General features: G+C 35.5%; 1 protein-coding gene and 1 pseudogene across 2 annotated transcripts in view; one reads left to right on the plus strand and one right to left on the minus strand.

Annotated features, from left to right (window-relative positions):
• Positions 1 to 589: 589 nt before the first annotated feature.
• Positions 590 to 13263, plus strand: LOC130238483 (solute carrier family 35 member F3-like; annotated as a pseudogene).
• Positions 13264 to 14899: 1636 nt separating this feature from the next.
• entpd1 (ectonucleoside triphosphate diphosphohydrolase 1) overlaps positions 14900 to 24601 on the minus strand; it is a 40885-nt gene continuing 31183 nt past the window's right edge. For both annotated transcript variants that reach the window (XM_056469516.1, XM_056469517.1), the window contains exons 4-10: positions 22528 to 22678; positions 19606 to 19765; positions 19204 to 19416; positions 17413 to 17676; positions 17219 to 17326; positions 17003 to 17140; positions 14900 to 15480 (exon numbers count right to left, since the gene is read on the minus strand). In XM_056469516.1, the coding sequence (XP_056325491.1) occupies positions 15271 to 15480; positions 17003 to 17140; positions 17219 to 17326; positions 17413 to 17676; positions 19204 to 19416; positions 19606 to 19765; positions 22528 to 22678 (1244 nt within the window). In that variant the 3' untranslated portion in view covers positions 14900 to 15270. The remainder of the gene's footprint in view (positions 15481 to 17002; positions 17141 to 17218; positions 17327 to 17412; positions 17677 to 19203; positions 19417 to 19605; positions 19766 to 22527; positions 22679 to 24601) is intronic.

A 24601-nucleotide genomic window follows, 5' to 3' on the forward strand; every position in this document is an offset into this window, starting at 1 on the left:
CTTCTTACCGTCTTTGAGACTACTACATAAATATTTCATAGAATTAATGAATATGTTTAAGCTCAATTACCAAATATTTAAGATCAAATATTATACCACGTGGATAAGAAAATGCCATCAAAAGATTGTAGAATATGGATGTATTGGAAGCTTACATTAACTAGGGGAATGAAGTTTTTTGTCAGCGCAGGCGCATTGGGTTCACAGGTGGTCGTGTCTTCGTGTCTCCATCCGCTCAGCGTTCTGGATGTCCTTCTGACTTTGTACAATTTATAAACGCTTGATTCTTAAGTCACTTCTTAAAACTGGGCTCATCAGAGTGTCGACTGAAGCAGAACATCTCTGTGTCAGAGTGAGTTGCTAGCAAAAAAATCAACAAACTAGGCTACAGTTGCACCCAAAATGAGCGCGCACGAGCAGCTCGTTGAATTAAATACATCTTTTGAGTTGCTTTTTAAATGCAATTATCTACAATGCAGTAGTGCCATGCCGCAGCGTGGACGGTTTGTTTACATGCATTTTGGTATCTCCAACGTGTACTTTTACTGCTAACATGCTGTTTTGATGCGTCTTCTTCAACTTCAGGGGAATGAGAAAGCCATCGGACATGAGTCCGCGCCGCCTGTCAGATATCAGTCCTCAGATCAGACAGCTGAAATCCCTCGTCCTTGATGAAGATCTGAATGAAGAGTTAAAGTCGTCGAGATCCGTCGAGTACATCCAAAACGCCTCGATAGAAGAGCGGATACTGAGGATCACTGGCTACTATGGCTATGAGCCGTGGAGCGCATCTGTCAGAGGTACTGCGCTTGATTTATGATGTTTATACGCGAAAATTACATGAGAACCCTTAAAGAAAAAGTCAATCTAAATGTTTTCTATCATCATTTAAAGTACTAATCCTAATGTCATTAAAAAGAAGTTATTTTTAAGAATGTTAACTAAACAGTTTTGTTTCCTATGGTTATTGTGTGTACAAAGAAATAATACAAAATAAAATGCAGGTTAATAGGAAGTAAGTTGACATGGTATTAAAATATACAGTGTATTAAATTTAGCAGACTATACAAAAGTGCCAAAAAAACACCACCACGAACAACAGTCTGATCAGTCCCACAGTATTTAGTGTAGTATTGCAGTTATCAGAACAGAAACTTCTGTAAATCAGAATGTGGTCAAACGTGGTAATCATGAATGTCTCTCATCTACTTGTGATCTAATCCACCAGTACACATGTGTTAAAGGGATAGTTCACACAAAGACAACATTTAGAAGAATGTACAAACCGTAACCATGACTTTCATTGTTGAAAAAAACAAATGTTATGCAAGTCAATGGTTACAGGTTTACATCTTTTGTGTTTAATAGGGAAAAAGAAGATAAAAGGTTGGACGAGTAAATGGTAAGGAAGTCAGTACAACAGAATTTTCAGTTTTGGATGAACTCTTCTTTACTATGTGTAAACAGGGACCTTTTGTAGATGTTATGTGAGATGTTGAATGTCTCTGCTGTATTTTTGTAACACATCGATCATAGACTAACTTCACACCTCTGCATCAGTCTGAGCTCCACACATCCCCACGCACAATCTCTCTCTCTCTGTAACATTTTGTTTGTGGCCACACTGAAGAATACTGTTGACAGAGGCACAAATGGCCAAATCTATCATCTGTTTTATAAACCGTCGAGTCAGATCATTTGTAGACGAAGAGACTTTGCAGTTACTTTATTTATGTATATACTGTGCAGTACTAAATAAACAAGAACATTTTGCACACTCTGAAAATATGTGTTTAGGAATGGGACTCCTGATGTATCTGTTGTTGTATTTGAGCGATGCAGCCTGAGTATGATGTGCAGCTCTGGCAGTGGACTTTACTATGCATGAGAAGGTAACTGAGTCTGAGCTGTTTTTGCTGAATCATCAGGGGCAGACGAGGTCTCTCTCAATTCTCATTTTCATTCCTCCACTGAATGCATCTTAGCATGAAGAACATGCACATCAGGGTCTTTGCAAAAATCCGAAGTTATATAGCAGATGAGGATAAAAAATTCATACATTATAATGTCCTATAGTGTGTAAAGAGTAGGATACTACAGTATATATATATATACAGTGGGTACAGAAAGAATTCAGACCCCCTTAATTTGTCACTCTTTGTTAAATTGCAGCCATTTGCTAAAATCATCAAGTTCATTTTTTCCTCATTAATGTACACACAGCACCCCATATTGACAGAAACACACGAATTGTTAACATTTTTGCAGCTTTATTAAAAATAAAAACTAAATATCACATAGTCCTAAATATTACATACATTACAATATTGATACTCATAGCGGTGATTAAATATTTGGCGATACTTCAAAAAATTGTGCCGTACAATTTCAGTTCAGTGAAATATTAATCAATCTATATTTATTAACTCAATACATGCAACCAAAGTATAATGCGAACATTAAAATGCTCTGTGAAATTCGCCACTGTCATAAATAAAGTGTATGGGGCCATCAATATTTATGCAAATAATGATACATCATATTGTTAGTCATTCGATCTGTATATAACAGAAGACTGTCAAAGCTGTGGCTGTCAAGTTGGATATTAATATGAACTCATTGAAGGTTTTAAACAGTACATAAAGCTCCTTAAAGGGATAGTTCACCCAAAAAATGGGAATTTTCCTCCCCATTTACCCCAAGTTGTTTTCAGACTTTTATAAATATTTCTTTCTTCAGGATATTCTAAAGAATGTTGGAAAACTGTTAGCCTTTGACATCTACACTGTAAAAACTTATATGTGCAATTAATCATGCAACATATGTTTTAGTTTATTGTAACTTATTAAGCCTAAGTAATCATGTTCTACCTTAATTTATAAGTCGTTGCACGTTGTTTTTAGGTCAGTTAACAGAATTATAAGTTCAATGAACTCATAAGGTTAAGTTGATCAGCTTAAAAATTAAGGCAACCAGGATTTTTTACCGTGTACAGTAAGAACAAAAAAATATGGAAGTCGTGCTGTTTTCTGACAAAATCCTTCAGTATATCTTTATTTTGTGTTCAACAGAAGAAAGAAACTCAAACAGATATGTAATGATGGCAGAATTTTCATATTTTTGTGAACTGTCCCTTTAAATAGGTTTTTGAGTATTAAGAGCAATAAAGGTGATCACCAATAGATATTATTGGTTTGTTTGTATTTGCTGTTACATATTTCCTCTAATAACTATTAAAAGTAGTAGTGTATCTAAGTTTTTTTTTGTTTGTTTCAATTTAAAGATGTTTGCACGTATGCATGGTATATATAGTAATAATATTGTAATATTTAATTTATATAATTATATAAGTCTTTTTAAGTGCCCAAGTGTGGCAGTTCAGCTTATTTTTATTAATGGATAGATGTACTATAATAGATCATATTTAATTACAGTATAGGCTTTAAAGGCCAAATCTTTAACCACTGAAGCATCACCTTCTGATATTCGGGTCAATGTCTGCAGCACTCGGATTGCATTAACCATCAGACCACAGTCTATGATAATGAGACATTCGTTCTGTTGACTGACTGTGTTTGGTGACAGTCTGTCTGCCTCCTTGTCCTCCTTGTACTGACAGTTCTGTCCTTCAGGTTCAGGTCTGTACATACTGAATGTCCATCTATAAGCCATGAAGATAAAAAAGACAAAAAGAAGGAGTAATGAACGGCCTTAAAGAAACTATTTTACAGTTCAGTGTCTTCAGTGCCAGCACAGCTGATTGCTAAAATTTTTGTATCTTAATTTATTTAAAGTCATATTCATTCATTCATTTTCTTTTAGGCTTAGTCCCTTTATTAATCTGGGGGTCGCTACAGCGGAATGAACCGCCAACTTATCCAGCACATGTTTTACGCAGCGGATGCCCTTCCAGCTGCAACCCATCTCTGGGAAACACATACACACTCATTCACACTCATACGCTAGGACAATTTAACCTACCTAGTTCACCTGTACCGAATGTCTTTGGACTGTGGGGGAAACCGGAGCACCCAGAGGAAACCCACGCAAATGCAGGGAGAACATGCAAACTCCACACAGCCAAGGCTCGACCCAGTGACCTTCTTGCTGTGAGGCGACAGCACTACCTACTGCGCCATTGCGTCGCCTAAAGTCATTATTTCTTGTCAAAAATTGTAATAATTATTGAGGGCTTTTTTTCTATCTTTTTATAGTTTGTTTTATATCTGGCAGTAAATATATATTGCTCAACTGAATAGTTATGCTCTTTCAGCATTGTGACTTTCAAGCACATGCTAATTTATAGTTTAAGGCTTTATTTTTTGGCATTAAATATTGCAATTCTGAGAACACAGTAAATGTCAAAATTGTGAAATAAAGTATGTGTATATATATATATATATATATATATATATTATATATATAGATAGATAGATAGATAGATAGATAGATAGATAGATAGATAGATAGTAGATAGATAGATATAGATAGATAGATAGATAGATATATCCATGGTGGAAGCTTCCATGTGTCTTTAATATGTGCCCTATGTGGTTCCTTTCCTTTGAAGTGGTGCACTTTTTGCCCTTCCTTGAAAGCTTAAGTTAAAAATTAGTCAAAAGGTATAACATGACAATTAAAATGCATTCTACAATAGGGCATGGCTTTTATAAAACAACGGACATAGAGTTATCACATGTGGTCAAACCCATTACGAGAACAGGTGTGTTTCCAAAGTGTCTCAGTGTGTATACGAATTGACAGAAAACAGATAAGTATACAAAGAACTTTTGATTGTGAATCATGGATTGTGTGTTGTAAGATCATAATATACAGTTACACATAATATACAATCAGAATTATTAAACCCCCTTTTAATTTTTTTTTTATTTTTTTTTAATTTTTTATATTTCTCAAATGATGTCTAACAAAGCAAGGAAATTTTCACAGTATCTCTGATAATATTTTTTCCTCTGGAGAAAGTCTTATTTGTTTTATTTTGGCAAGAATAAAACAGTTTTTTAATTTTTAAACAACCATTTTAAGGTCAAATTATTAGCCCCTTTAAGCTATTTTTTTTTTCGTCTGTCTACAGAGCAAACCATCGTTATACAATAACTTGCCTAATTACTCTAACCTGCCTAGTTAACCTTATTACCTAGTTAAGCCCTTAAATGTCACTTTAAGCTGTATAGAAGTGTTCTTGAAAAATATCTAGTCAATATATTTACTGTCATCATGGCACAGATAAAATAAATGAGTTATTAAACTATTATATTTAGAAATGTGCTGAACTTTTTCTGAAAAATCTTCTCTCTGTTAAACAGAAATTGGCAAAAAAAAAATATGAACAGGAGGGTCTAATAATTTAGCGGGGCTAATAGTTCTGACTTCAACTGTATGTATATATTTGGGAAGATCACCCAGCCCTATGTATATCACTTTCAACTTAAAGATCACTGGCCGGTAGGTGAGAGGTATTTCTGTAAATAATAAAAAAACAAAACTAAATTGTCTAAACCTGAACTATATATAATATTCATATATCCCTATAATTTAAATGTTTATTTAATCTAATATTATTTAAAAAGTCTTATAGTATTATAGTATTTAAAAAAACTTTATTCTGCAGTTTGTTACAAAAAAATCAATGTTCAAGTTTTACATGAAGAGATTACAAGGTACTTTAATTGCTCATGTACTGGATTTCAGCTTTGTCAGCATCAGATTGTTATGCAGATTTATCCAGTAGCACTGCATGAAAGTTTTATCTGAAAGAAGCGATGCGTTGAATGCGTTGAATGACTTTGTATTATGCAATATTGTGTGTATCTGCAGGGGAGGAGCAGTCCAGCAGTGAGAAGGTGGAAGTGAAGGTGGATGGTCATTCTGCTACAGGGACAGCCTTATCAGATTGTGCAGACAGGTTGCAGAGGCTCCGCTGCTGTTTGCATTTGACTGCGGTGCATCTGCGCGGAGCACTGTGGGGTGTCGCTATGGTCATCTGCATCTGCATGTCTTGGTCAGGAAGCACTCAGTTGGCCAAAATAACTGTTAGACGCTTGAATATCCCATTCACCCTCACTTGGTTCTCCACCTCCTGGAACTGTGCCATCTTCCCCGTCTACTACCTGGGTCACCTGTGCTGGAGCAAGGACAGACCAGACCCCCAGACAGCGCTTCAGGTGAGATGGGTTGCGTTTCAGTCTATACAAGGAGATTTATTTTTTCTGATTCTATACTGAAATTCACTGCATGCCAATATGAGAAGTTTTTTGCAAAAGTGCTGCACTTTGTAATAGTCTGGATTTATGCAGACACCTCAATTTGGCTTGCAGAACTGTGACTGTTGACTTTGCAGTTTTGTTGCGCTGTGCTGCTCAGATAGAGGACTTGACCCCAGCCTCATTTTCTTAACAATGTCCCATGGCATTTTGCCTTTTCATGAGGTCAGCGCAGCATACTTATTTTAAAGGTTGTCTTTTTAGTGCTAAGCATCACTTCTGAAGTAGGTGTAGTTTAACAAAATTATGATTTCACTGGTTTGGGTTCAAATTGGATGATTTTATTGAGTTTAAATAGTGAATATCTCTCAAAGTTCTTGTTTTCCATCTGTGTTTTCAATGATGTTTTCATCTAGTATTGACATGCAATCAAATGTCTCTTTTGTGTCCACTTGTGTTCAGATTTCACTGAGACCCTTCCCTCATTTTGTCACCCTTTTACAGCACTTTTACTGGAGTGCTAATGTGCAAGCATTATTGAATGAGCGAACCCATGTTGTTGCACGACTTTAAGAAAGCAAGCAATTTAATGGAGGTGGATATACAGATACAATTTTCATAGTGTGTATGTTTTAGTACAACGCAGAAAAGTATAGAAACATTGTTTCAGTGCACTTTCTCAAAACATATTCCAAAACACAAGGTCAGATGGAAAGTCTTTTGTAATTGTTCGAATGTATTCAGTGCTAATCTTTGTTTTCCTTTAAAAAAGCAAACCAGGTGAGTTATTTTTTTGTCTGCCTCTGGAAATGGTTGAATGTGGACACATTTGAAATATTTTAGACCCCGTCTTGACATGCCATTTTCAATAATTCAATATATTATGATATCAAACATGCACAAAAATGATATCATGGGCACTTCAAAATTCTGTGAATAATTGTTTATTATTTAAATATTTAGTGTGCCCTTCAAGAATAGACAGAGTGTTTTATTTCACAGCAGCAAATGATGAAGACTTCACAGATGCTTTATTTTTCTAGCATAATCATTATTTAATGATCATAAGTTAATCTGGCCTACAATATTGAAAATTCTGACTATTATAGGCTTTTGTTTATTAACTGAACTGTTTATTAACTTAACTGTAACATAGCAGTTGTTAGTGTCATGCAAATAGCATTTTCCACTTGTGATAGGGACAAAGCCCCCTGAGAATCCATTTGCTGCACTAATTCATGTTTTAGGTCTTATGCGCATCTCTAATTAGAGGATTTCATGTCTAAGGGGAAAAGTTCTTATCTGCATGTGTGTGGATTCACAACAGAGAGTGTTGTCAGTTTCTGGGAGAAGACGGCTTGTCACTGAAGATGCTGCTCTCTCGTGTGGCTCCGTTTGGAGTCTTGTGGACTCTCACCAGCTACTTATACCTGCAAGGCCTTCGCAGAATCCCTGCCACTGATGCCTGTGCGCTGTTCTGCTGCAGTCGTGCCTTTGTCTTCCTCATATCTTGGATTGTCCTGCGGGATCGCTTCATGGGAGTGCGGGTGAGAATATGTCAAAATTCTTTTATTGTGGTTCAGTTTTATTTTAGTATCATTTAGTATTATTTTAGTAGTAACAAATATTTCATTCATTCATTTCTTTTCGGCATAGTCCCTTTATTAATCTGGGGTCGCCACAGCGGAATGAACCGCCAACTTATCCAGCATATGTTTTACGCAGTGGATGCCCTTCCAGCTGCAACACATCACTGGGAAACATCCATACACACTCATTCACACTCATACACTACGGACAATTTAGCAACTCAATTCACCTATACCACATGTCTTTGGACTGTGGGGGATACCAGAGCACTTGGAAGAAAACCCACACAAACACGGGGAGAACATGCAAACTCCTAACAAAAGTTGCATTTTAAAACATTGATTTGTAGCTTAATATATGTTATGATTGTCAATATGTTATAAATATAACAAGTTGCTAACAAGATATAAAGGTTACATTAGAAAGATCATATGGGTGACACCAAGTCATAGTTGTAAGTGGGAAACTTGCCAGTTTCTGAGTTGGAGCTTGCCTGTAAGAAAATGAACAAAATGGAATAAGCATCTTTATTGATGGTAAATTTGTTAAATTTGAATCACAACAACAATAAATTTATATAGTATTAGTTTTATACTTAATTGTTTCACACAAAAATAAAACACAAAACAAATACAAAATACATAGAAATACACTGATGCACGCTGCCTTTTGATAGATATAGAATAAAAAATTAAACAATTGTATGTATTTAATATACATCCTCATCATCATCCTGTTTTGACCGTAACAAGCATGCTTGTAGCATGATTTAACACATTGCCAACATTAGCATGTTGGTGGCATGTTTTAACACTAGCCTCGATCAACAGATGTCAACATGTTTCAAACTTTGCTAGCATGTATTGCCTCATGGATAACATATTTTAGCATGTATATAACGGGCATGTTGATAAGCAGGCTTTAGCATATAGCTAGCATGTTTTAGTTTGTTTTAGCATGTATAATTATAAGGAGGAGGTGGCACGGTGGCGGAGTGGGTAGCGCTGTCGCCTCACAGCAAGAAGGTCACTGGTTCTAGCCTCTGCTGGGCCAGTTGGCATTTCTGTGTTACCTCCGGGTGCTCCAGTTTCCCCCACAAGTCCAAAGACATGCGATGGTGAGTTGGGTAAGCTAAATTGTCCATAGTGTATATGTGGGAATGAGAGTGTATGGATGTTTTCCAGTGATGGGTTGCAGCTGGAAGGGCATCCACTGCGTAAAAAATGAGCTTTCTAAAAAAAGAACTGTTGATATAACTCCTATTGAAATTATTCTTCCATGCTGAAGTGCCCTCGTTTTTGCCATTGTTTTAGAACATTCAATTCAGCTTCTTATGGGAGAAATAACTAGGAACAATAAACTGCAGAAAACAGTCAAACTACTCGCGCATGATTATACAGACAAAGTAGAATAATATAATGAGAAAATATCAGTTCACAACATCAAGCAGCTGAATGAGCTGTTTTTAACGTCTAAAAATGAATGGAAGTGAATGAGACCAAAAGTCTTGAGCCAAAAAAAATTCAAATGGCTGCGCCTGCTCATAGACGAAGAATAAGGTGAATGGAATTGAATTGAATTAAAATAAGAAGTATTCCTTGGGATCTTTTTTTTTAGCATTTACCATTTTATTACAATTAAAACAAATTTTAAATTTGTTTTGTTTTTTGGAGTTAAAACTAATCTATTAGATTTTCCGGTCATGAAACCTTTTTAATCATGACATGACACGTCATGAACGTGAATGAGATTTTATTCATGCTTATGACAACTTAAGTGTCATTTGCTCAGTTATGTAATTTTAAATGCAAAGATGACAGTTATGACAACTTGACACACTTTAAACAAATACATGACGACTGATCTTTATCTTTGTCATGAAAACTTGACCTTAACAGCTTGTCATAAATCTGTCAAAAACATGATTGTTATGAAGCCATTATAATTGTGTCATGTATATTTTTCTGATCACTTTTTCAGAGCAACAAACTATTTGCCATTAAAAATGTCTTATTAAAAGTGTCAATACTCCATCAAAAAATTTTTCGTCATTAATATCAATATAGTAACAATATTTTAGTGACAAATTCAGCTTGTATGTATCAACATTTAAGAAAATAATAAGGCTGTTATAAAATAACATTTATAATGGCCTTATGACATTCATGTTTATGACAGATTTATGACAAGTTTTGTTGTCTTGGTATTGTCAAGTTGTCATAACAAACAATGTAATTTTTGCATTGAAAATGTCACAACTGAGTGAATGACATCATTCGTACAGTATGTATTCTATCTCAACACAGATTGTGGCGGCCGTTTTAGCCATCGGTGGGATTGTGATGATGACATATGCAGATGGTTTCCACAGTTACTCTGTGATTGGCATCTCTCTTGTGGTTGGGTCTGCATCAACAGCAGCTATTTACAAAGTAAGGGAGGCTTATTAAGCCCAACAAACACATTTAGAGTGTAATACAACTCTGACCAAATGAGTATTCAATTATGTGTTTCTTCAGGTCCTTTTCAAGCTTGTTCTGGGTAGTGCGAAGCTGGGTGAAGCAGCGGTGTATCTTACCATTCTCGGCGGAGCTAATTTGGTCTTCATTAGCGCTGTACCTCTCATCCTGCTGCTCACAGGGGCCGAGGACTTCATTTCACCCAGAGATTTACCGTGGCCAAGCATCTGTGGCATGTCCGCTTTACTGCTGGGTAAGAGGATGGGCACAAATACACAAACACAAACTTGGTACATTCTGTAAACTTGGTATCTTCTCTTCTAATGTCATTGTTTAATACCATGCTTCTTTGGTTGCACTCCTAGTGTTCAACTTCCTGTTGAATTGTGGTGTTTTAATAACACTTCCTACTCTGATTTCTCTGGGTGTTGTCCTCAGTGTGCCTGTCAATGCTGGTGAGTCATACTGGAACCAGTTGCTGATTTTAAAGTGAAAGCTCCATCAAAAATGTTTTGATCATCATTGACTAAGCTTTATGTTGTTACATATAAAAGCATATAAGTGCTGCTCTTTTCTATTAAATGGAAGTGGTGACTAGGAGCTATCAATCTGCAAATATAGCAACAAAAAAATGAACAAATGAATAAATAAAACATGACATTTACTATAAATGTGCAGAAAATTAAACTACTGTGTTTTACAGAAAAGTTCAAATGCATTTTTTAAACACTTAATGCATTTTTGTCATCAATCAAATAGGAGAATTTTAGTGGAATGTGAAGATGTGGAGCTCTGGATTTAGACAACTTTTGGTCACCATTCAAGTTCACTGAATTGAAGAAAAAAAAGCTAACAAAAAATCTAACATTTAAAACATACAAACTGAAATGTTCTAAAATGAGCATTTTCACTTTTATGGCAACGAATACATTTTTTTCATGGTCTTCAGAGTGAAATAACTCAACATAAACAAAGGAGGCTGATAATAATGCTCATTTTGAGGGAAATGTCAGATGGCACTTCTCATTCCTCTTTTTTAATTACATTTTACTCATTTAACCCCACAATAAATACAACTGTTTAAAGTAGTTTCAAGTCAGTAATTTGTTTGTTTATTTATTTTTTTCTTGGTGTTTTTGAAAAAAAAAATGTTCAAAACTAGTTCAAAGCTACATTTATAAAATACAGTTGATCATACTTTACTGTAAGGTTTCATTAGTTAATGTGTTAACATGCCATGAATTAATTATGAACTATACACCATTTATAAATCATATTTATTGTTTTATAAACTTTTTTTTGTGTGAAGTTTATTTATAAACTAATTTCAAGAGGATGACATGCTTATGATGGACCACAACTGGACCCACATTCGCAAATACATGATGCTCCAATCAGATGATTCCCAAATCACTATAAATAACCATAGTCTTCATATCACAGTCATCTTCATCTTGAAGAATCCCCGCTTCCTTCCCTATTCCTCCCTTTTTTTTCCTAATCCTTACCAGGCCAGTCAACATTTCTGTGTGGAGTTGACATGTTCTACACATGCTTGTGTGGGTTTCCGCCGGATTCCCCGGTATCCTCCCACTGTCCAAAGACATGTGTCATACGTAAATGGACTAAACTAAATTGCCACCATAGTCAAGGTCCTAGCCAGTATTATTATTACAGTATATAACAGTATTTTTCCATCATAAAGCAATTCATCATTAGCCACAAATAAATGGGAGAGTTCTCGAGATCTACCTGAGCTCAATCTCCCCTCTCTCCCTGCAAACCCAGGGGGAGCCCAGGACAGCATGCCAAACAAGCTTATAATCAATGATCAGCTAAGTGTGAACTCTTGAATTAATTAAATTATATCAATCAACATTTACCAGTGCATTATTAACATCCAAATTCATGCTTGTTAACGTTGAACTTTGAGCATCTGCATTTTCTTTAACTAGTGTTAACTAACATGAAGAAATACTGTAATAAATGTATTGATCATTGTTTGTTCATGTTAGTAAATGCATTATTTAAAATGACCTAATACAACCTTATTATAAAGTGTTACCATACGGATATTGACTGTTTTACTACTATGATGGTGAAGCAGCATGTTTTTGGCAGCAATAATGCATTTGACAGCATCACTTGATCTTTAAAAAATATTTTAATATGATGATTTACTTTTACAATGTTAACGTATTAATCATACCAACAATTACTAATCCTAGACTTTTTGAATGGTAGTGCAAATAAATCTCTTTTTTTTAAATGGTCATTAATTAATTATTCAAACGTAACGTACTTTATCTACTCCATCTTCTAGTTATAGATCGCTACATGTATGAGATCCAGCTCAACAGCGTGCGCGTCATTGCGGTGTCCATCATCTGTTTGGGCTTCCTTTTGCTCCTGCTGCCCGAGGACTGGGACCAGTGCCTGCCGCAATTGCGATCAATCCTGTACAACCGAGGACAACCACAAGAGAGCGCCAGAGACAAACACTCAGAGACGCTTCACATACGAACCAGAGAGGCCAAAAAGTGCAACTCCAAAACTACCGGTGTCCGTTGAATCCGCGTTTGATTCGTACCACGAGCATCGTATTGGTAAATGACTTCTTAAATGACTCTCTTGGACATACATGATGCGCATCAGGTAATTGAATAGGAATAACTACGCAGAGAGGTAAAATGTCAATAAAGGAAGGTGCTACAGTATACCTAGAATAGATCAGAAAACACTGACTAATTCTATGCAAAGCTTTAGGATTTGAGTATTTCTGTACAGTCATTGATGAGTAAGTTATTTTTTTAAGCACCACCATGTGAGTTTGGGAATATACGTATTTAATTGTCGCTTGAAGTATATTTGGTAACACTTTAGTTTAGGTCACAATTCACGGTATTAACAAACCATGAACTAACAAGCTTAATAAATGACCAATTAGCTGCTTATTAATAGTAAGGTAGAAATTGGGTTTAGGTTTTGGGATTAGGAATGCAGAATAATATCATACTTTATAACTACTAATGAACTGTTAATATTTAATAATAGACAGGTAATCAGCCAGTAGTGTGAATTGCGACCTAAACTAAAGTGTTACCGTATATATTTGCCAATATATTCACAGCAAAAAGTACTATTTCTAATGAATAAACCCAGCTGTACTCTCACACTGGTTCTATATATCATTAATATGTATCTGCCAGTGTTTTTGCCTCTTGTGTAATCTGTAAGAAAGGCTATTGCTATTGATTTATCATCAGATTAATATCCTACAGTACGTTGTATCTTTATCAGTGGCAATATTAAGTTCAAATATTCCTGTGGAATTAAGGCTTGATGTAAACCTTTGTAAGGATTTTTGTTACTTCTCAATAGCAATAATAATCAAGAATCTATTTATAAGCCCATCTCATGCATACCGTCACATGAAAAAATATTGTATAAAGATTCTATTAAAACAATTCTATATTATGTCAATTGTATAAAGTAACAAATGGTTTTAATTGTTGTGATTTTTTTTTTTTTTTATCTACCAAATGTTGATTTCCTAACGGTTCTTAAATGGTATTGTGTTGTCTAAAAAAATAAATAGAAATAGAAAAGTTAAAAACTGGATTTTCATTCTTTATCAATATCTAACTTGGTATCTATCTAACAGTCCACTTTATCAAATAAAATGAGTGTAGTTAACTCAAAATTAACTGAAAGTTAATTCTACTCATTTGAAAGAGTTTTGAGCTCAGTGTTAAAGGTAATGAGTTAATTAAATACCTCATTACTTCAACGAAGTTCACAGTACTCATGTAGATTAGTTGTTTTTTTTTTAACTCAAATGGTTTGTTGCTATCGGTTTTCTCAAACAGTTTGAGTTGCCTTGAGTTTTCCAGTACTCAGTTGGTTTGAGTTCTCTTCATTTATCAGGTTTTACTGTGCTCAAATTGCTTCGTTTACTCAAATAGATTAAATTGACAGTACTCATTAGGATTAGCTTTTAAACTTAAATGGTTTGTTACCTTAACTTTTGGGGTTTTACGGTGTACTTTTGTCCCTGCTCACCCCTATCAAGTAGCACAATTTAATTTTATATACTGTTTTTAATCATTATTATTATTATTAGTTATATTTATATTTACTATAAGTTAAATATGAAAATAAAAGAAGATTTTTTTTTTACATTTGAAAATTACTTAATATTGTTGTATTTGTATATATTTTAAATGATAAATGCAGCCTTGGTGAGTGTAAGAGACCCTTTAGAAAACAAATGAAAAAAGTACATTTAATAAAAAATTTGCTACAATTGTACATAAAATACATAAACACAACATCTCACATAATTTTACACATCAACTCAGAGCATACAGGTTTTTCATATCTGGAATGTGCCTTACAGAAGCAGACATGAACAAATGATTACTTTAACTTTTCTGTTACATTGTGGTATTACAAAACATATGGTGAAACAAACTGACAGAAAACAAGCATGCAATGACTTAAAATGGCCTCACATTTTTCAATTCATCAAAAATGTGCTATGCTGAAATTACATGTTTAAAGATTGATACCCAGTGATTCATTTGAACAAAGCAAAAAAGATTTATGACAACGACAACAAAACTGGCATCAAGATGTGTGCTTTTCTTTGCATAAATTGGGAGACCTTCGTTTCAGATTAAACGCACACAATACATCCAATGTCAGTGCACTTTTCGTTTGAAGGAAGCTCAGCAACCCTTTTCCACCCAGTCCCCAAAAGCTAAAACCTGACTTGATTTTTAAGAACATTTAAAGTGGTCACAAAGAAATGGGCAAAGAGTTTAATGTCCCTTCAGCTGCGGTGGAACTAGAAACCCATTTTTCTCCTAAAACCTGCTTGTCCTTCACATGAGGTACGGATTCTTTGAAATGTAAAACCGTTCGGACAAAGTAATCTATTAATATTCTGCAGAGATTAAAAACAAATCCAAGAGATCACAGCACAGTATTTCTGTCTAAATAATGTCTTTCTGGGCTGTTTTAGTAGAGCGACGGAAATACAAGTAGGCCATAATGATGAGGACGAGTATTAGAAGTGAGAAGAGGAGCATAAATGTGACGTATCCACCATGAGGCATCAGTGGCTTGTCTGGATCTTCAGCCGGGATCATGTTGGTCAGGTTAAGCATGTAACCTAAAGTCCAGCCTGCATCGCTGTCTCCAATCTGCACAGAAAGAGTCACAGTCAGTGACAAATATGGCAAGCTGTTATAACATTTAATCTAAAACTAAGCTATTATTTGTTTATTACAGTATATACCTGTTTTATATACTTTCTTTTTTTATTATTATGTATTTTTATTTAGCTTTTTTTTTTTAAAAAAGTTAACAATACAGAACAGCATCAAAACTAAGCAACAAACAAACTAAAGTAATACACACAGTAGTTACAGCAGGGAAAATAAGTATTGAACATCTCATGTTTTTTTTCCTGGGAATAATATTTCTAAAGGAGCTGTTGACATGGAATTGAACCAGATTTTGGTAAATACTCAAACAATACAAGCATAAATATAAACAAAACAAAAAAAAATCTGAAAAATTAGTTATGTGTAATTACAATGAACTGACAAGGAGAAAGTACTGAACTACTGAAATGTATTAAATACTTTATATAAAAGGCTTTTTATTGGTGATGGCAGCTTAAAGACACCTCTCATATGGAGAATGAAGTCACATGGGTTGCTCAGGTGTGAGTTTTTCACAGACGTCAACAGTGTAAAAATCTTGATGGTTCTGTGGGTCTCGTCTATCAAATCAGATTTTTAACTTGTATTTTCTATTGGATTCAAGTCAGGTGATTGGCTGGGCCATTCTACAGCTTGATTTTCTTTCTCTGACAGTATTTGAGGGTGCTTTCACATCTGTAGACCGCCTATTTTGTTTTAAAATGGATTAAAACTATTACAATGTTGCACTTTGTTCTTGGTGTGGTTCGCTTTTACACTGCAATGTTTCTAAACGAAATAGCACCCTGGGCGAACCACCCCATATTCTAAGAAAAATGCTGACGTGTTCAATACTTATTTTCCTTGCTGCAAAAAATAAATAATAAAAATGGAGGGGATAGAGTATAAACCAATAGGGAAAGCTATTTTGTGAAATTAAATCATGGTACTGTTTTTATATAATTCAAAGATGGATTCCAAATCTTTTGAAATAATTCACCCCTTCCTCTCAACGCATATGCTTCTCCAATGGTATACAGTTTCAAACTTCTGAGATCTACTTATATACTTATTCTTTAAGTGTTTTAAACATTTTACATTTAGTCATTTGACAGGCATTTTTGTCCAAAGCGACTTACAATTAAGAAGATATTCAGAGTTTTCAACAAGATCAGGCAATATACAAAATATGTGCTAATTATACAAATGAACTCTTCGTCCTCAGAGAATTAAGTGTTAGAGTAAGGAGGGAGGAGTGTTTTTTTTTACAGAGAGAAGAGCGTTTCTACTACAGGTATTTATTTATTTATTTATTTATTTATTTATTTATTTATGTTAATAGATATGGAGTGATTGTAAGAAAGTTTCTGGTGCGAGTGTCAGAGATTTGAAAGACTGTTTTCTACAGGTGGTTTATTAAGCCCACTCACCTGTGTGAGGCATACTCAAAAAATGAATAGTTTTTTAGCTAGATTTGAATAGAAACAAGTCAACATTGCTTTTTTTCCATCATGCTCACCTTCTTAATAAACTTGATGTCATTCCAGTTGTCTGAGGTGAAATTGTACCCATGTTCCAGGAGAGTGAGAATGTATGTTGCTGAGAAGCAATATTCAGAAAGGTACTTCTCTTTTACTCTTGGGTGATCTTGTACAATCTGAAAAAAGCCAAACATGTTCACATTTACATCCCAATAAAGATACCAGCATTTTACACAGAAGTAACGAAATTTCACCTTTTGCCATGGGGTAGAGCAGTACATTGCCAGCCTCTGCTTCGTTTTGTCTAATGAATCCTTTGTCAGATTCAAAAAGTCCATTACAAAGAAGAAAGCAGAAAAAGCCTAGAAAGTCAAACGGCACAAGTGTTAACACAGATTAGGATTTACAACTTAACCAATTCTTTCAAACAATCTTCATTGTTTCTTACCCCAAATTTTCCATCAACAGAAGGCTGGAAAACATTATTGAAAGAGCAGCTTGAATAAGGACAATGGCTGGTATTAAAAACCTTTCTGATTGATTCTTGGCACTGAGACCAATTCCCAAGCCCCACGTGGGAGAACTGCTCCTTTGGAGAACTGCTCCTTTGGAGAACTGCTCCTTTCATACATGGTGTTTTGACACTTTCAAGCGTCTTGGTTATGTTATATCCAGGATGGAAACAAGGATCCATTAACAAAATGGCATCTGTCTTCCAGAGGAAAGAAAAAGGATTGAAAAACATATAGAAAATCACATGTAGCATATAAAATGCAGTAGTTACCTTTAACAGAAGTTGTATGCCAAAATGAAAATTCCCAAATGAAAATTCTTTGAAAACATTTGAACAGTTCATACTAAGTGGCGTAAGACAAAAGTGTCTACTAAATGGCTAAATGTAAGATTTGCTCTCTCAAAGCTCCTATCTAACTGGTCAGGCTGTCAACGCTTATAGTAAATATCAGAATGAATATTACTATATCTAATATCAGCAACTATATCATTTCCCATGACTTCCTCTGTAATTGTACAAAAGGTTTTTCCAGCAAGTTGAGCTTGATTGGGAAACCTCACTATGATACAGGAAGGATTGTTACCAGGATTGCGCTGTTGCAAAATCAATATTAACTGAAAGAAACTAAAAAGATTAAATGACAGCAGATCCCTTAATTGAATATGATACAGGAATTGAAGAGAACCAATTAAAGCTGGTCGCTATAACTGTCTTTCGCTCAAGAAATGCTCATTTTTAATGTTATCATATGGTATTGTTGACATTTGAATTGTAATTTGGTAATTCCCTCATTTTCCATGGTTTTAGTTTTAAAATAAAATGTTGAAATTGTCCACCATATTTGTTCATGTTTGGTTATTGTGATAAGGCTCACAAAAATCCAAATTGAGATTTGTATTATCGGCATATATATCAGTTATCGGCTTCCAAATGTAAAGAGTAATCGGTTATCTGGATCAGGAAAAATGTCTTGATTCATTTAGAAACTGAAAACTACTGTAAATTTGCAGCTCTTTTCCATTTACAAACAGCTATATTTCACACTACATGACAGCTAATATCTGAAAAGTCATAATGGGGGCAATGCAACACATTTTCTGTATATACTATATGTAATAGTGAAAGCCTATAAGGTCTAGAATTGTTATAGGAGCCATATTACGTTCATTTAATTATAATGTTTATTTATCGATTGGTTTGAGTTATCACTTTGACGTATTATGTTTTGGCCACACCTGGCACCTGCTAGAGCTAAAAAAGCTTGTGCACACACTCACGCAGGGGGCAGGATGGAGAGAAGAGAGTGGGGTAGCCATATTGTTTTGTTGACCGCCACACCACAATTCGCAACAGGTATCCAACAAACAGACTGCTGCTGGTCATATATACCATATGTCATGTTTCAACTTTATATAAAGTTTTGCTATTAACATCTTGGACTCAGTATGTCGGTCTCAGTTATGCAGCGCGTCACAAAAACAAAGTACCCTCACTGCTTATCTCAATAGTTGGATGCAGCCTTTATGATACAAGCTGAGATTGCATCTCTTAGAGTAGGGTATGGTAAGTTAGGGGTGGGGTTAGGTAAGCCTATTCAAAAGCATTGCATGCAGCTCAGATTGCTTCTGCACAGAGTCTGCAGCCAGACCCCTCTCGCTTTTTCTAGCAACTTTCTGTGAAATGTGGAAGTCGCAATAATTGTTTTAATTGCAATGACGAGCTTACCTTGTCAGGTGTTGAGCGCAATTTCTCAGCCATAGTAAGCTTGAGAGCTTGGTCCTTCCCATAACAGAGAAAGCTGTGGGTGTAAAGATGATAATCATTTCCATACAGCCTGAAGTCAATCGAATTTTCGGATGATTCAATATTCTGCTGAGGTACGAAGGTTATCTGAGTAGAGGCTCCACCAAGGTCCAGAGCTCCAAGAGTGCTTGTGGGCTGTGTGATAAATACAGGAATAATTGTACATTATTTGCCTTTTAATAGTGAAACTTTACAAATCATTCTCGAACTAAACAAGTAATGTACTCTCTCTATATATTTGGTACTTCAAGTCTGTTGAGCAGGGTTGCAAATTTAGTAACTGAAATAAAAAAAAAATATCATGCTGTGAAAACAGAACTGTACCTTTCTGAAGTTTTCACTCAGGTAATTGACAGTAATCCATCCAAAAGCTCCCTCCTCTTGGCCTGAAATAATACGAGCTCCCTGATAGGAGAAGGGGTACGTCTTCAGTGAATGCGCAACAGAGGTAAGCACTTTTTCTGAGGCCATTTCATCTTCCATCCTTGAGAAAAGAAATAGTATTGGAATTTATCTTTTGACAATTAATTTAAAAAAATACACTTGATGAATTATATAGACTATATGATGTTAGGAATAAGGCACATTTTGTTTGTTAATTAAAAATGTCCCTTATGCTTACATAATATTTTTTATTAAAAATGTGATTGAAAAAATAATATTGGGGAAAAATGTGCTGTGTGTGTGGATTTTTGCGACATTTTTCTTGCATTTTTTAGTTTGAGCTCTATTTTAATGATATAGGTGCAAAGTCTAAAGCTCATGGCGCAAAAGCATTTGGGTGAGTGTCCGAGGCCACTTTTGCCACTTTAAGGACAAAAAAATACAGTTTGCGCTGCGGTGCATGGTCTAACAGGGTTGTGCTTTTTCTTTTAATGAGTTATGGGTGTGTTTTGAGCATAACATGCATTAAACCAATCAGAGTCTCATCTCCCATTCCCTTTAAGAGTCAGTTGCATCACACATGGTACATTTTGTATTTGCATGGCGGAATTTGTAAGAGGAAAAACTGAACACTTCACTAGTGAGTTAAACAGACCATCTGCAGCGAGGATAAAGAATGAGCCTCCTCTATTCGGCCTCTTTACTTTCTCTTTACTTTTACTCTTTACTTTAAGGTATTGTACGCACTCCACTGAAGACATTCATTAGTCATTAGTCAAAGATTTGTTTCAAAGCTATTTCTAAATTTAGTTGTAATTTCCAGCAAACAAACGTCCTGTTCTTTAGGCCCAATTGGTGATGCAGACATCTCCAAAACCTGACAGGTGGACAAATCTAAACTTGTTTTTATTAAAACAAATATAAATATGCATATCATAAATAATACTGCTAATAATAATAACAACAACATTTATAAAAGCAAATTATAATAGGTAGTGGTTTTTATATTCATGTAGAAAATAATAATTTTTGTAATATTTTAATCCTTTTATTTTTTCATATTTGCATATTGCTGTATATCCTGTGTGTATTAATCAATGTGTTAGCATTTAAGGCACACAACGAACGCGCTTTGCGCTGAACAATGTGCCTTAACACACCTCCTTCAGAACATCCACGAGTCCACAAAGTGGCACAAATGGATTTACTATTTAAACAACGTGGCGCAGAACATGAAAATTAGGGTTGCGTTGGTCTGAAAATAGCAAGAACTTGTGCCTATCATACACCCAGTGCAATAAGGTGCAAGATGTGTATGCCCTGACATGTTGCTATTTTCAGACCAGCGCAACCTTAATTTTCCAGTTTTCCATCACGTTGTTTAAATAGCAAATCCATTTGCGCCACTTTGCATTGACGATGCTTTCCATACATAATTAGATTTTTTCTTCACAACACCAGACATTTTTTTATTAAAATCTATAAATATATTAACATTTATATATTATTTGTAATACAATTTTGTCTTTAATACAAGCAGTCAGATATATGAACTGTACCTTTAATTTTACCAGCTCAAAGAAAACTCTTTTTTTTAGAATATTTTAAACAAAACTCAAATACATCCACAAAAGACAACTTGAGCATTTATAGCGAATAAACTAACATAAATATTATCCCGCTTGCTTTTTGAGCACTGTCAAGCAAGGTTTACACCCCTATGATTGGTCATTGTCTTTACCCGCTCAAAAGAAAGGGCTGCGATTGGCTTTAGTAATGAAAACGCTGTTCACCGATGAGTGATGCGTGAAGAACAGCTGCGGTTACAGTATGTATGCGCATAATACAAGGTTCTCACAGGTAATCCATAATAGACACAGTGGAGAAAACTTGCACCTCAGGCACGCTCGTGTCAGGATCCACAAGTATCGCTTTAACAGCCAAGAGGAGAGGAAAAGTTACCTCATGAACACGCCAGCCGGTCAAACCTCCAAAGTAAGAGAGAGGCAGAGATGGATTTTTACAGCATTTCTCCCTAGTGTGAAATAGCGGCTTGTGTGCTGTGCCTTCTTTAGTCTCAATAAAAGACTTTCCAGCAAACTCTCAAGCAGTCGAACTGTGCATAATTATCTACCTTTTAAGTAGTAGGAGCGTTTTATTTACTCGCCCTTGCCTCCTTCGCTATAGTTTTCTACTGCGCATGCGAACATGTGCATAGGAGATAAATGACGTCAGTACCTAATAACAAGTTATGATCTATTACTAAACCGATATCGAATTGTCCCCATCTGCATCGCAGTGCACCGAAGAAACAATTAATCAATTGACACCCCTAGATTTTAGAAATAATTTTGAAACAAACCTTTGCGCTTAACAAACGAAAATAATTATTTAGGCTAATGGATGTTTGTGTGTAGCCTATAAAACGGTTTCCTTATCCATGAAAGAGAGAAAGAGAAAGTGAAAGTACAGGCGGATTGGAAGAGGCTTATTCTTTATCCTCACGCTGCAGATGTTCTGTTTAACTGTTTTCTCATTATTGAAGCATTGAGTTTTTGCCACTTACAAAGTCCGCTATGTAAATAGCAAATGCGCCATGGCGCGACACAACTGACTCTTAAAGGGAATGGAAGATGAGACACTGATTGGTTTATTCTCAAAACACAAATAATATGGAAGTCAATGGTTACCAGTTTCTAAGTTTTTTCAAAATAACTCAAACAGGTTTGTAACAAATGCAGGATACATTAATAATGACAGAATGCTGCCTTTTGACTGAACTATAGTCTCTCGATCCATACTAAAAGTTTTACTCAGAATAATCCTAATAATGGCTAATTGAAAATATGCAGCAGTGATTACTTGAGCAGTCTCATGCCTGCCGTTGCTCCCAAGTAGACGGGGGTTTCGCTGTGTCTGTGAGTAGGTATTTTCTCCTTGGCCTCCCCCATGCACTCCTCCAGAGATGCACCAGCCCCATTTGGTTTATCGAAGTAACTGGAGATGCCTTTGCCTACAGGGGACAAACACATTTCTCAGAGTTTCCCATACTTTGCCTACAGGCTTTTTTAATATGCGGATGTATTGCTGGAAATGATGCAGTGTGTTGACATAACTACTAAAGCGAAATTAAATTAAACATCTGTCGTGATGTGCTGTTGACTTTGCCTTTCAAAGAGACGTTTAGCAGAATGGCTTTAATACTGAAAGCCTTATGTAGCTTTGTGTGAGGAAAACACTGAAGTATAAAGGCATTGTGAAATCAATATTGACATATATTTTGGAAAGGAATATTGCAGTATTTATTTTAAATGAATTATTTATACACATATAAGAAAACAAAATAGGAAACCACTCATACATTCTTCAGTTTTTGTGTGTTAGAGTCAAACATATGTTTTCGTTTTATTTTGTAGTGAAGTTTCATAAACCAAATTTTGAGAGGAGCACGTGATATGATTGAGCACGTCTGGCCACTCATCTGTAATCAGTAACAATCCAATCAGAGCGATCCTAGTTTACTATAAATGGATCATTTTCTCCCTAATGTTTTATCTTCGTTTGGAAGAATCCCCCCTTCCACCCCTTCTCTCCTCCTTTCCTCCCTTTTCAAAAAGGGGGAGCTCTCGAGACCTACCTGATCTCGGATCCCCTGATATGCTTATCGACCGGGCGGGAGCCCTGGGCTCAAAGATCTCCGAGCTCAGGGTTCTCTCCCGGGACAGCATGCCAAACCAGCTTTATACGCCAAGCATATCTAAGTGGGAACTCTTGAAATAAAAAAGTAAACATTTCTGGTGACATTTATTCCACATTTACAATAAAAATGTCATTGAAAGGGCATTTGTCTGTAAAACCGACATAGAAAGGGAATACGCTGAAGGAAGCTTAGTGAAGGAGTGGTGTCTTTTTTTGAAAGGAACAAAAATGGCATGTTTTCAGATTTATATTCTTTTTTTAGTCAACGAAAAGTCAACGTTTTATCTTAGGAGGGGTTATCTGTTGGAATAACCCTGAAAACATCCCAGGTAGCAAAGAATTCTGGCCCAGATTTGGCATAAAGCTGGCACTTCATCTGGCACTGGCAGCATGTGGGCCAAACATGGCCCTGGTTTGGCTGAGGTGGCACCATCTTTAAGGCAGCATACAATACTTAGTCCAGATGTAGTATTTGGTCCAGATGTTAATAATTGATATATGGGTCATGTAGTTTAGCCTGTCTTGACTCACATTTAAAATAAATTTTACATTTTATTTACAAATAAAGAAAAAAAAAATTCTACCAATCAGGTCTCTTTGAGAAAAAGCACACCAATAGCATGCCTGAAGCGCAATGATTCATTGCAGTTGTGACACACCAACTTATCAGGACCACTTCAGGCACAGTTATGGGTTATTAACTTGGCTGAGACTTGGCCCAAATATGGTCCGTGTTTGGCCCTTGTCTGGAAGCCAGACTTGGTCCAGTCATGTACTGTAATTCACTGCGGCATGTGGGCCAAGCAAAAGCTGACTGTGTGGACCAGAGCTGGGCCAGAGTTATTTTGCTATGTGGGATTTGCTATTCTGACCGATCATCATTTTGTGAAAGAAACGCTCTAATTGAATATTTAAATGAATGTGCCCTTGCAATAGTTAATCAAAATAGTCTCTTGTCAGATGATGTATTTACTGGTTTGAGGGCGAGACAATCTTTCACTCTATTCAGATCATCAAGAGCAACCACAATCATCCATTGATCCAATCAATTCATGACAAACATCATCAAGTTCTGTCCTACATTTTTCTATTGTTTGAGAAGCCATTTAACATCAGACATACATCACATTGATTATTGTGCCTATTGTAAAGCCACAATGCACTTTTAAAGTAATCAGACAAACTTTTGTGATGTCGTCACAAAATCAAGCCAAAATACAGTTAGGTTAAAGTTTGT

The sequence above is a fragment of the Danio aesculapii genome, chromosome 12 (genome assembly GCF_903798145.1).
Source record: "Danio aesculapii chromosome 12, fDanAes4.1, whole genome shotgun sequence".
In the NCBI taxonomy this organism is placed as follows: Eukaryota; Metazoa; Chordata; class Actinopteri; order Cypriniformes; family Danionidae; genus Danio; species Danio aesculapii.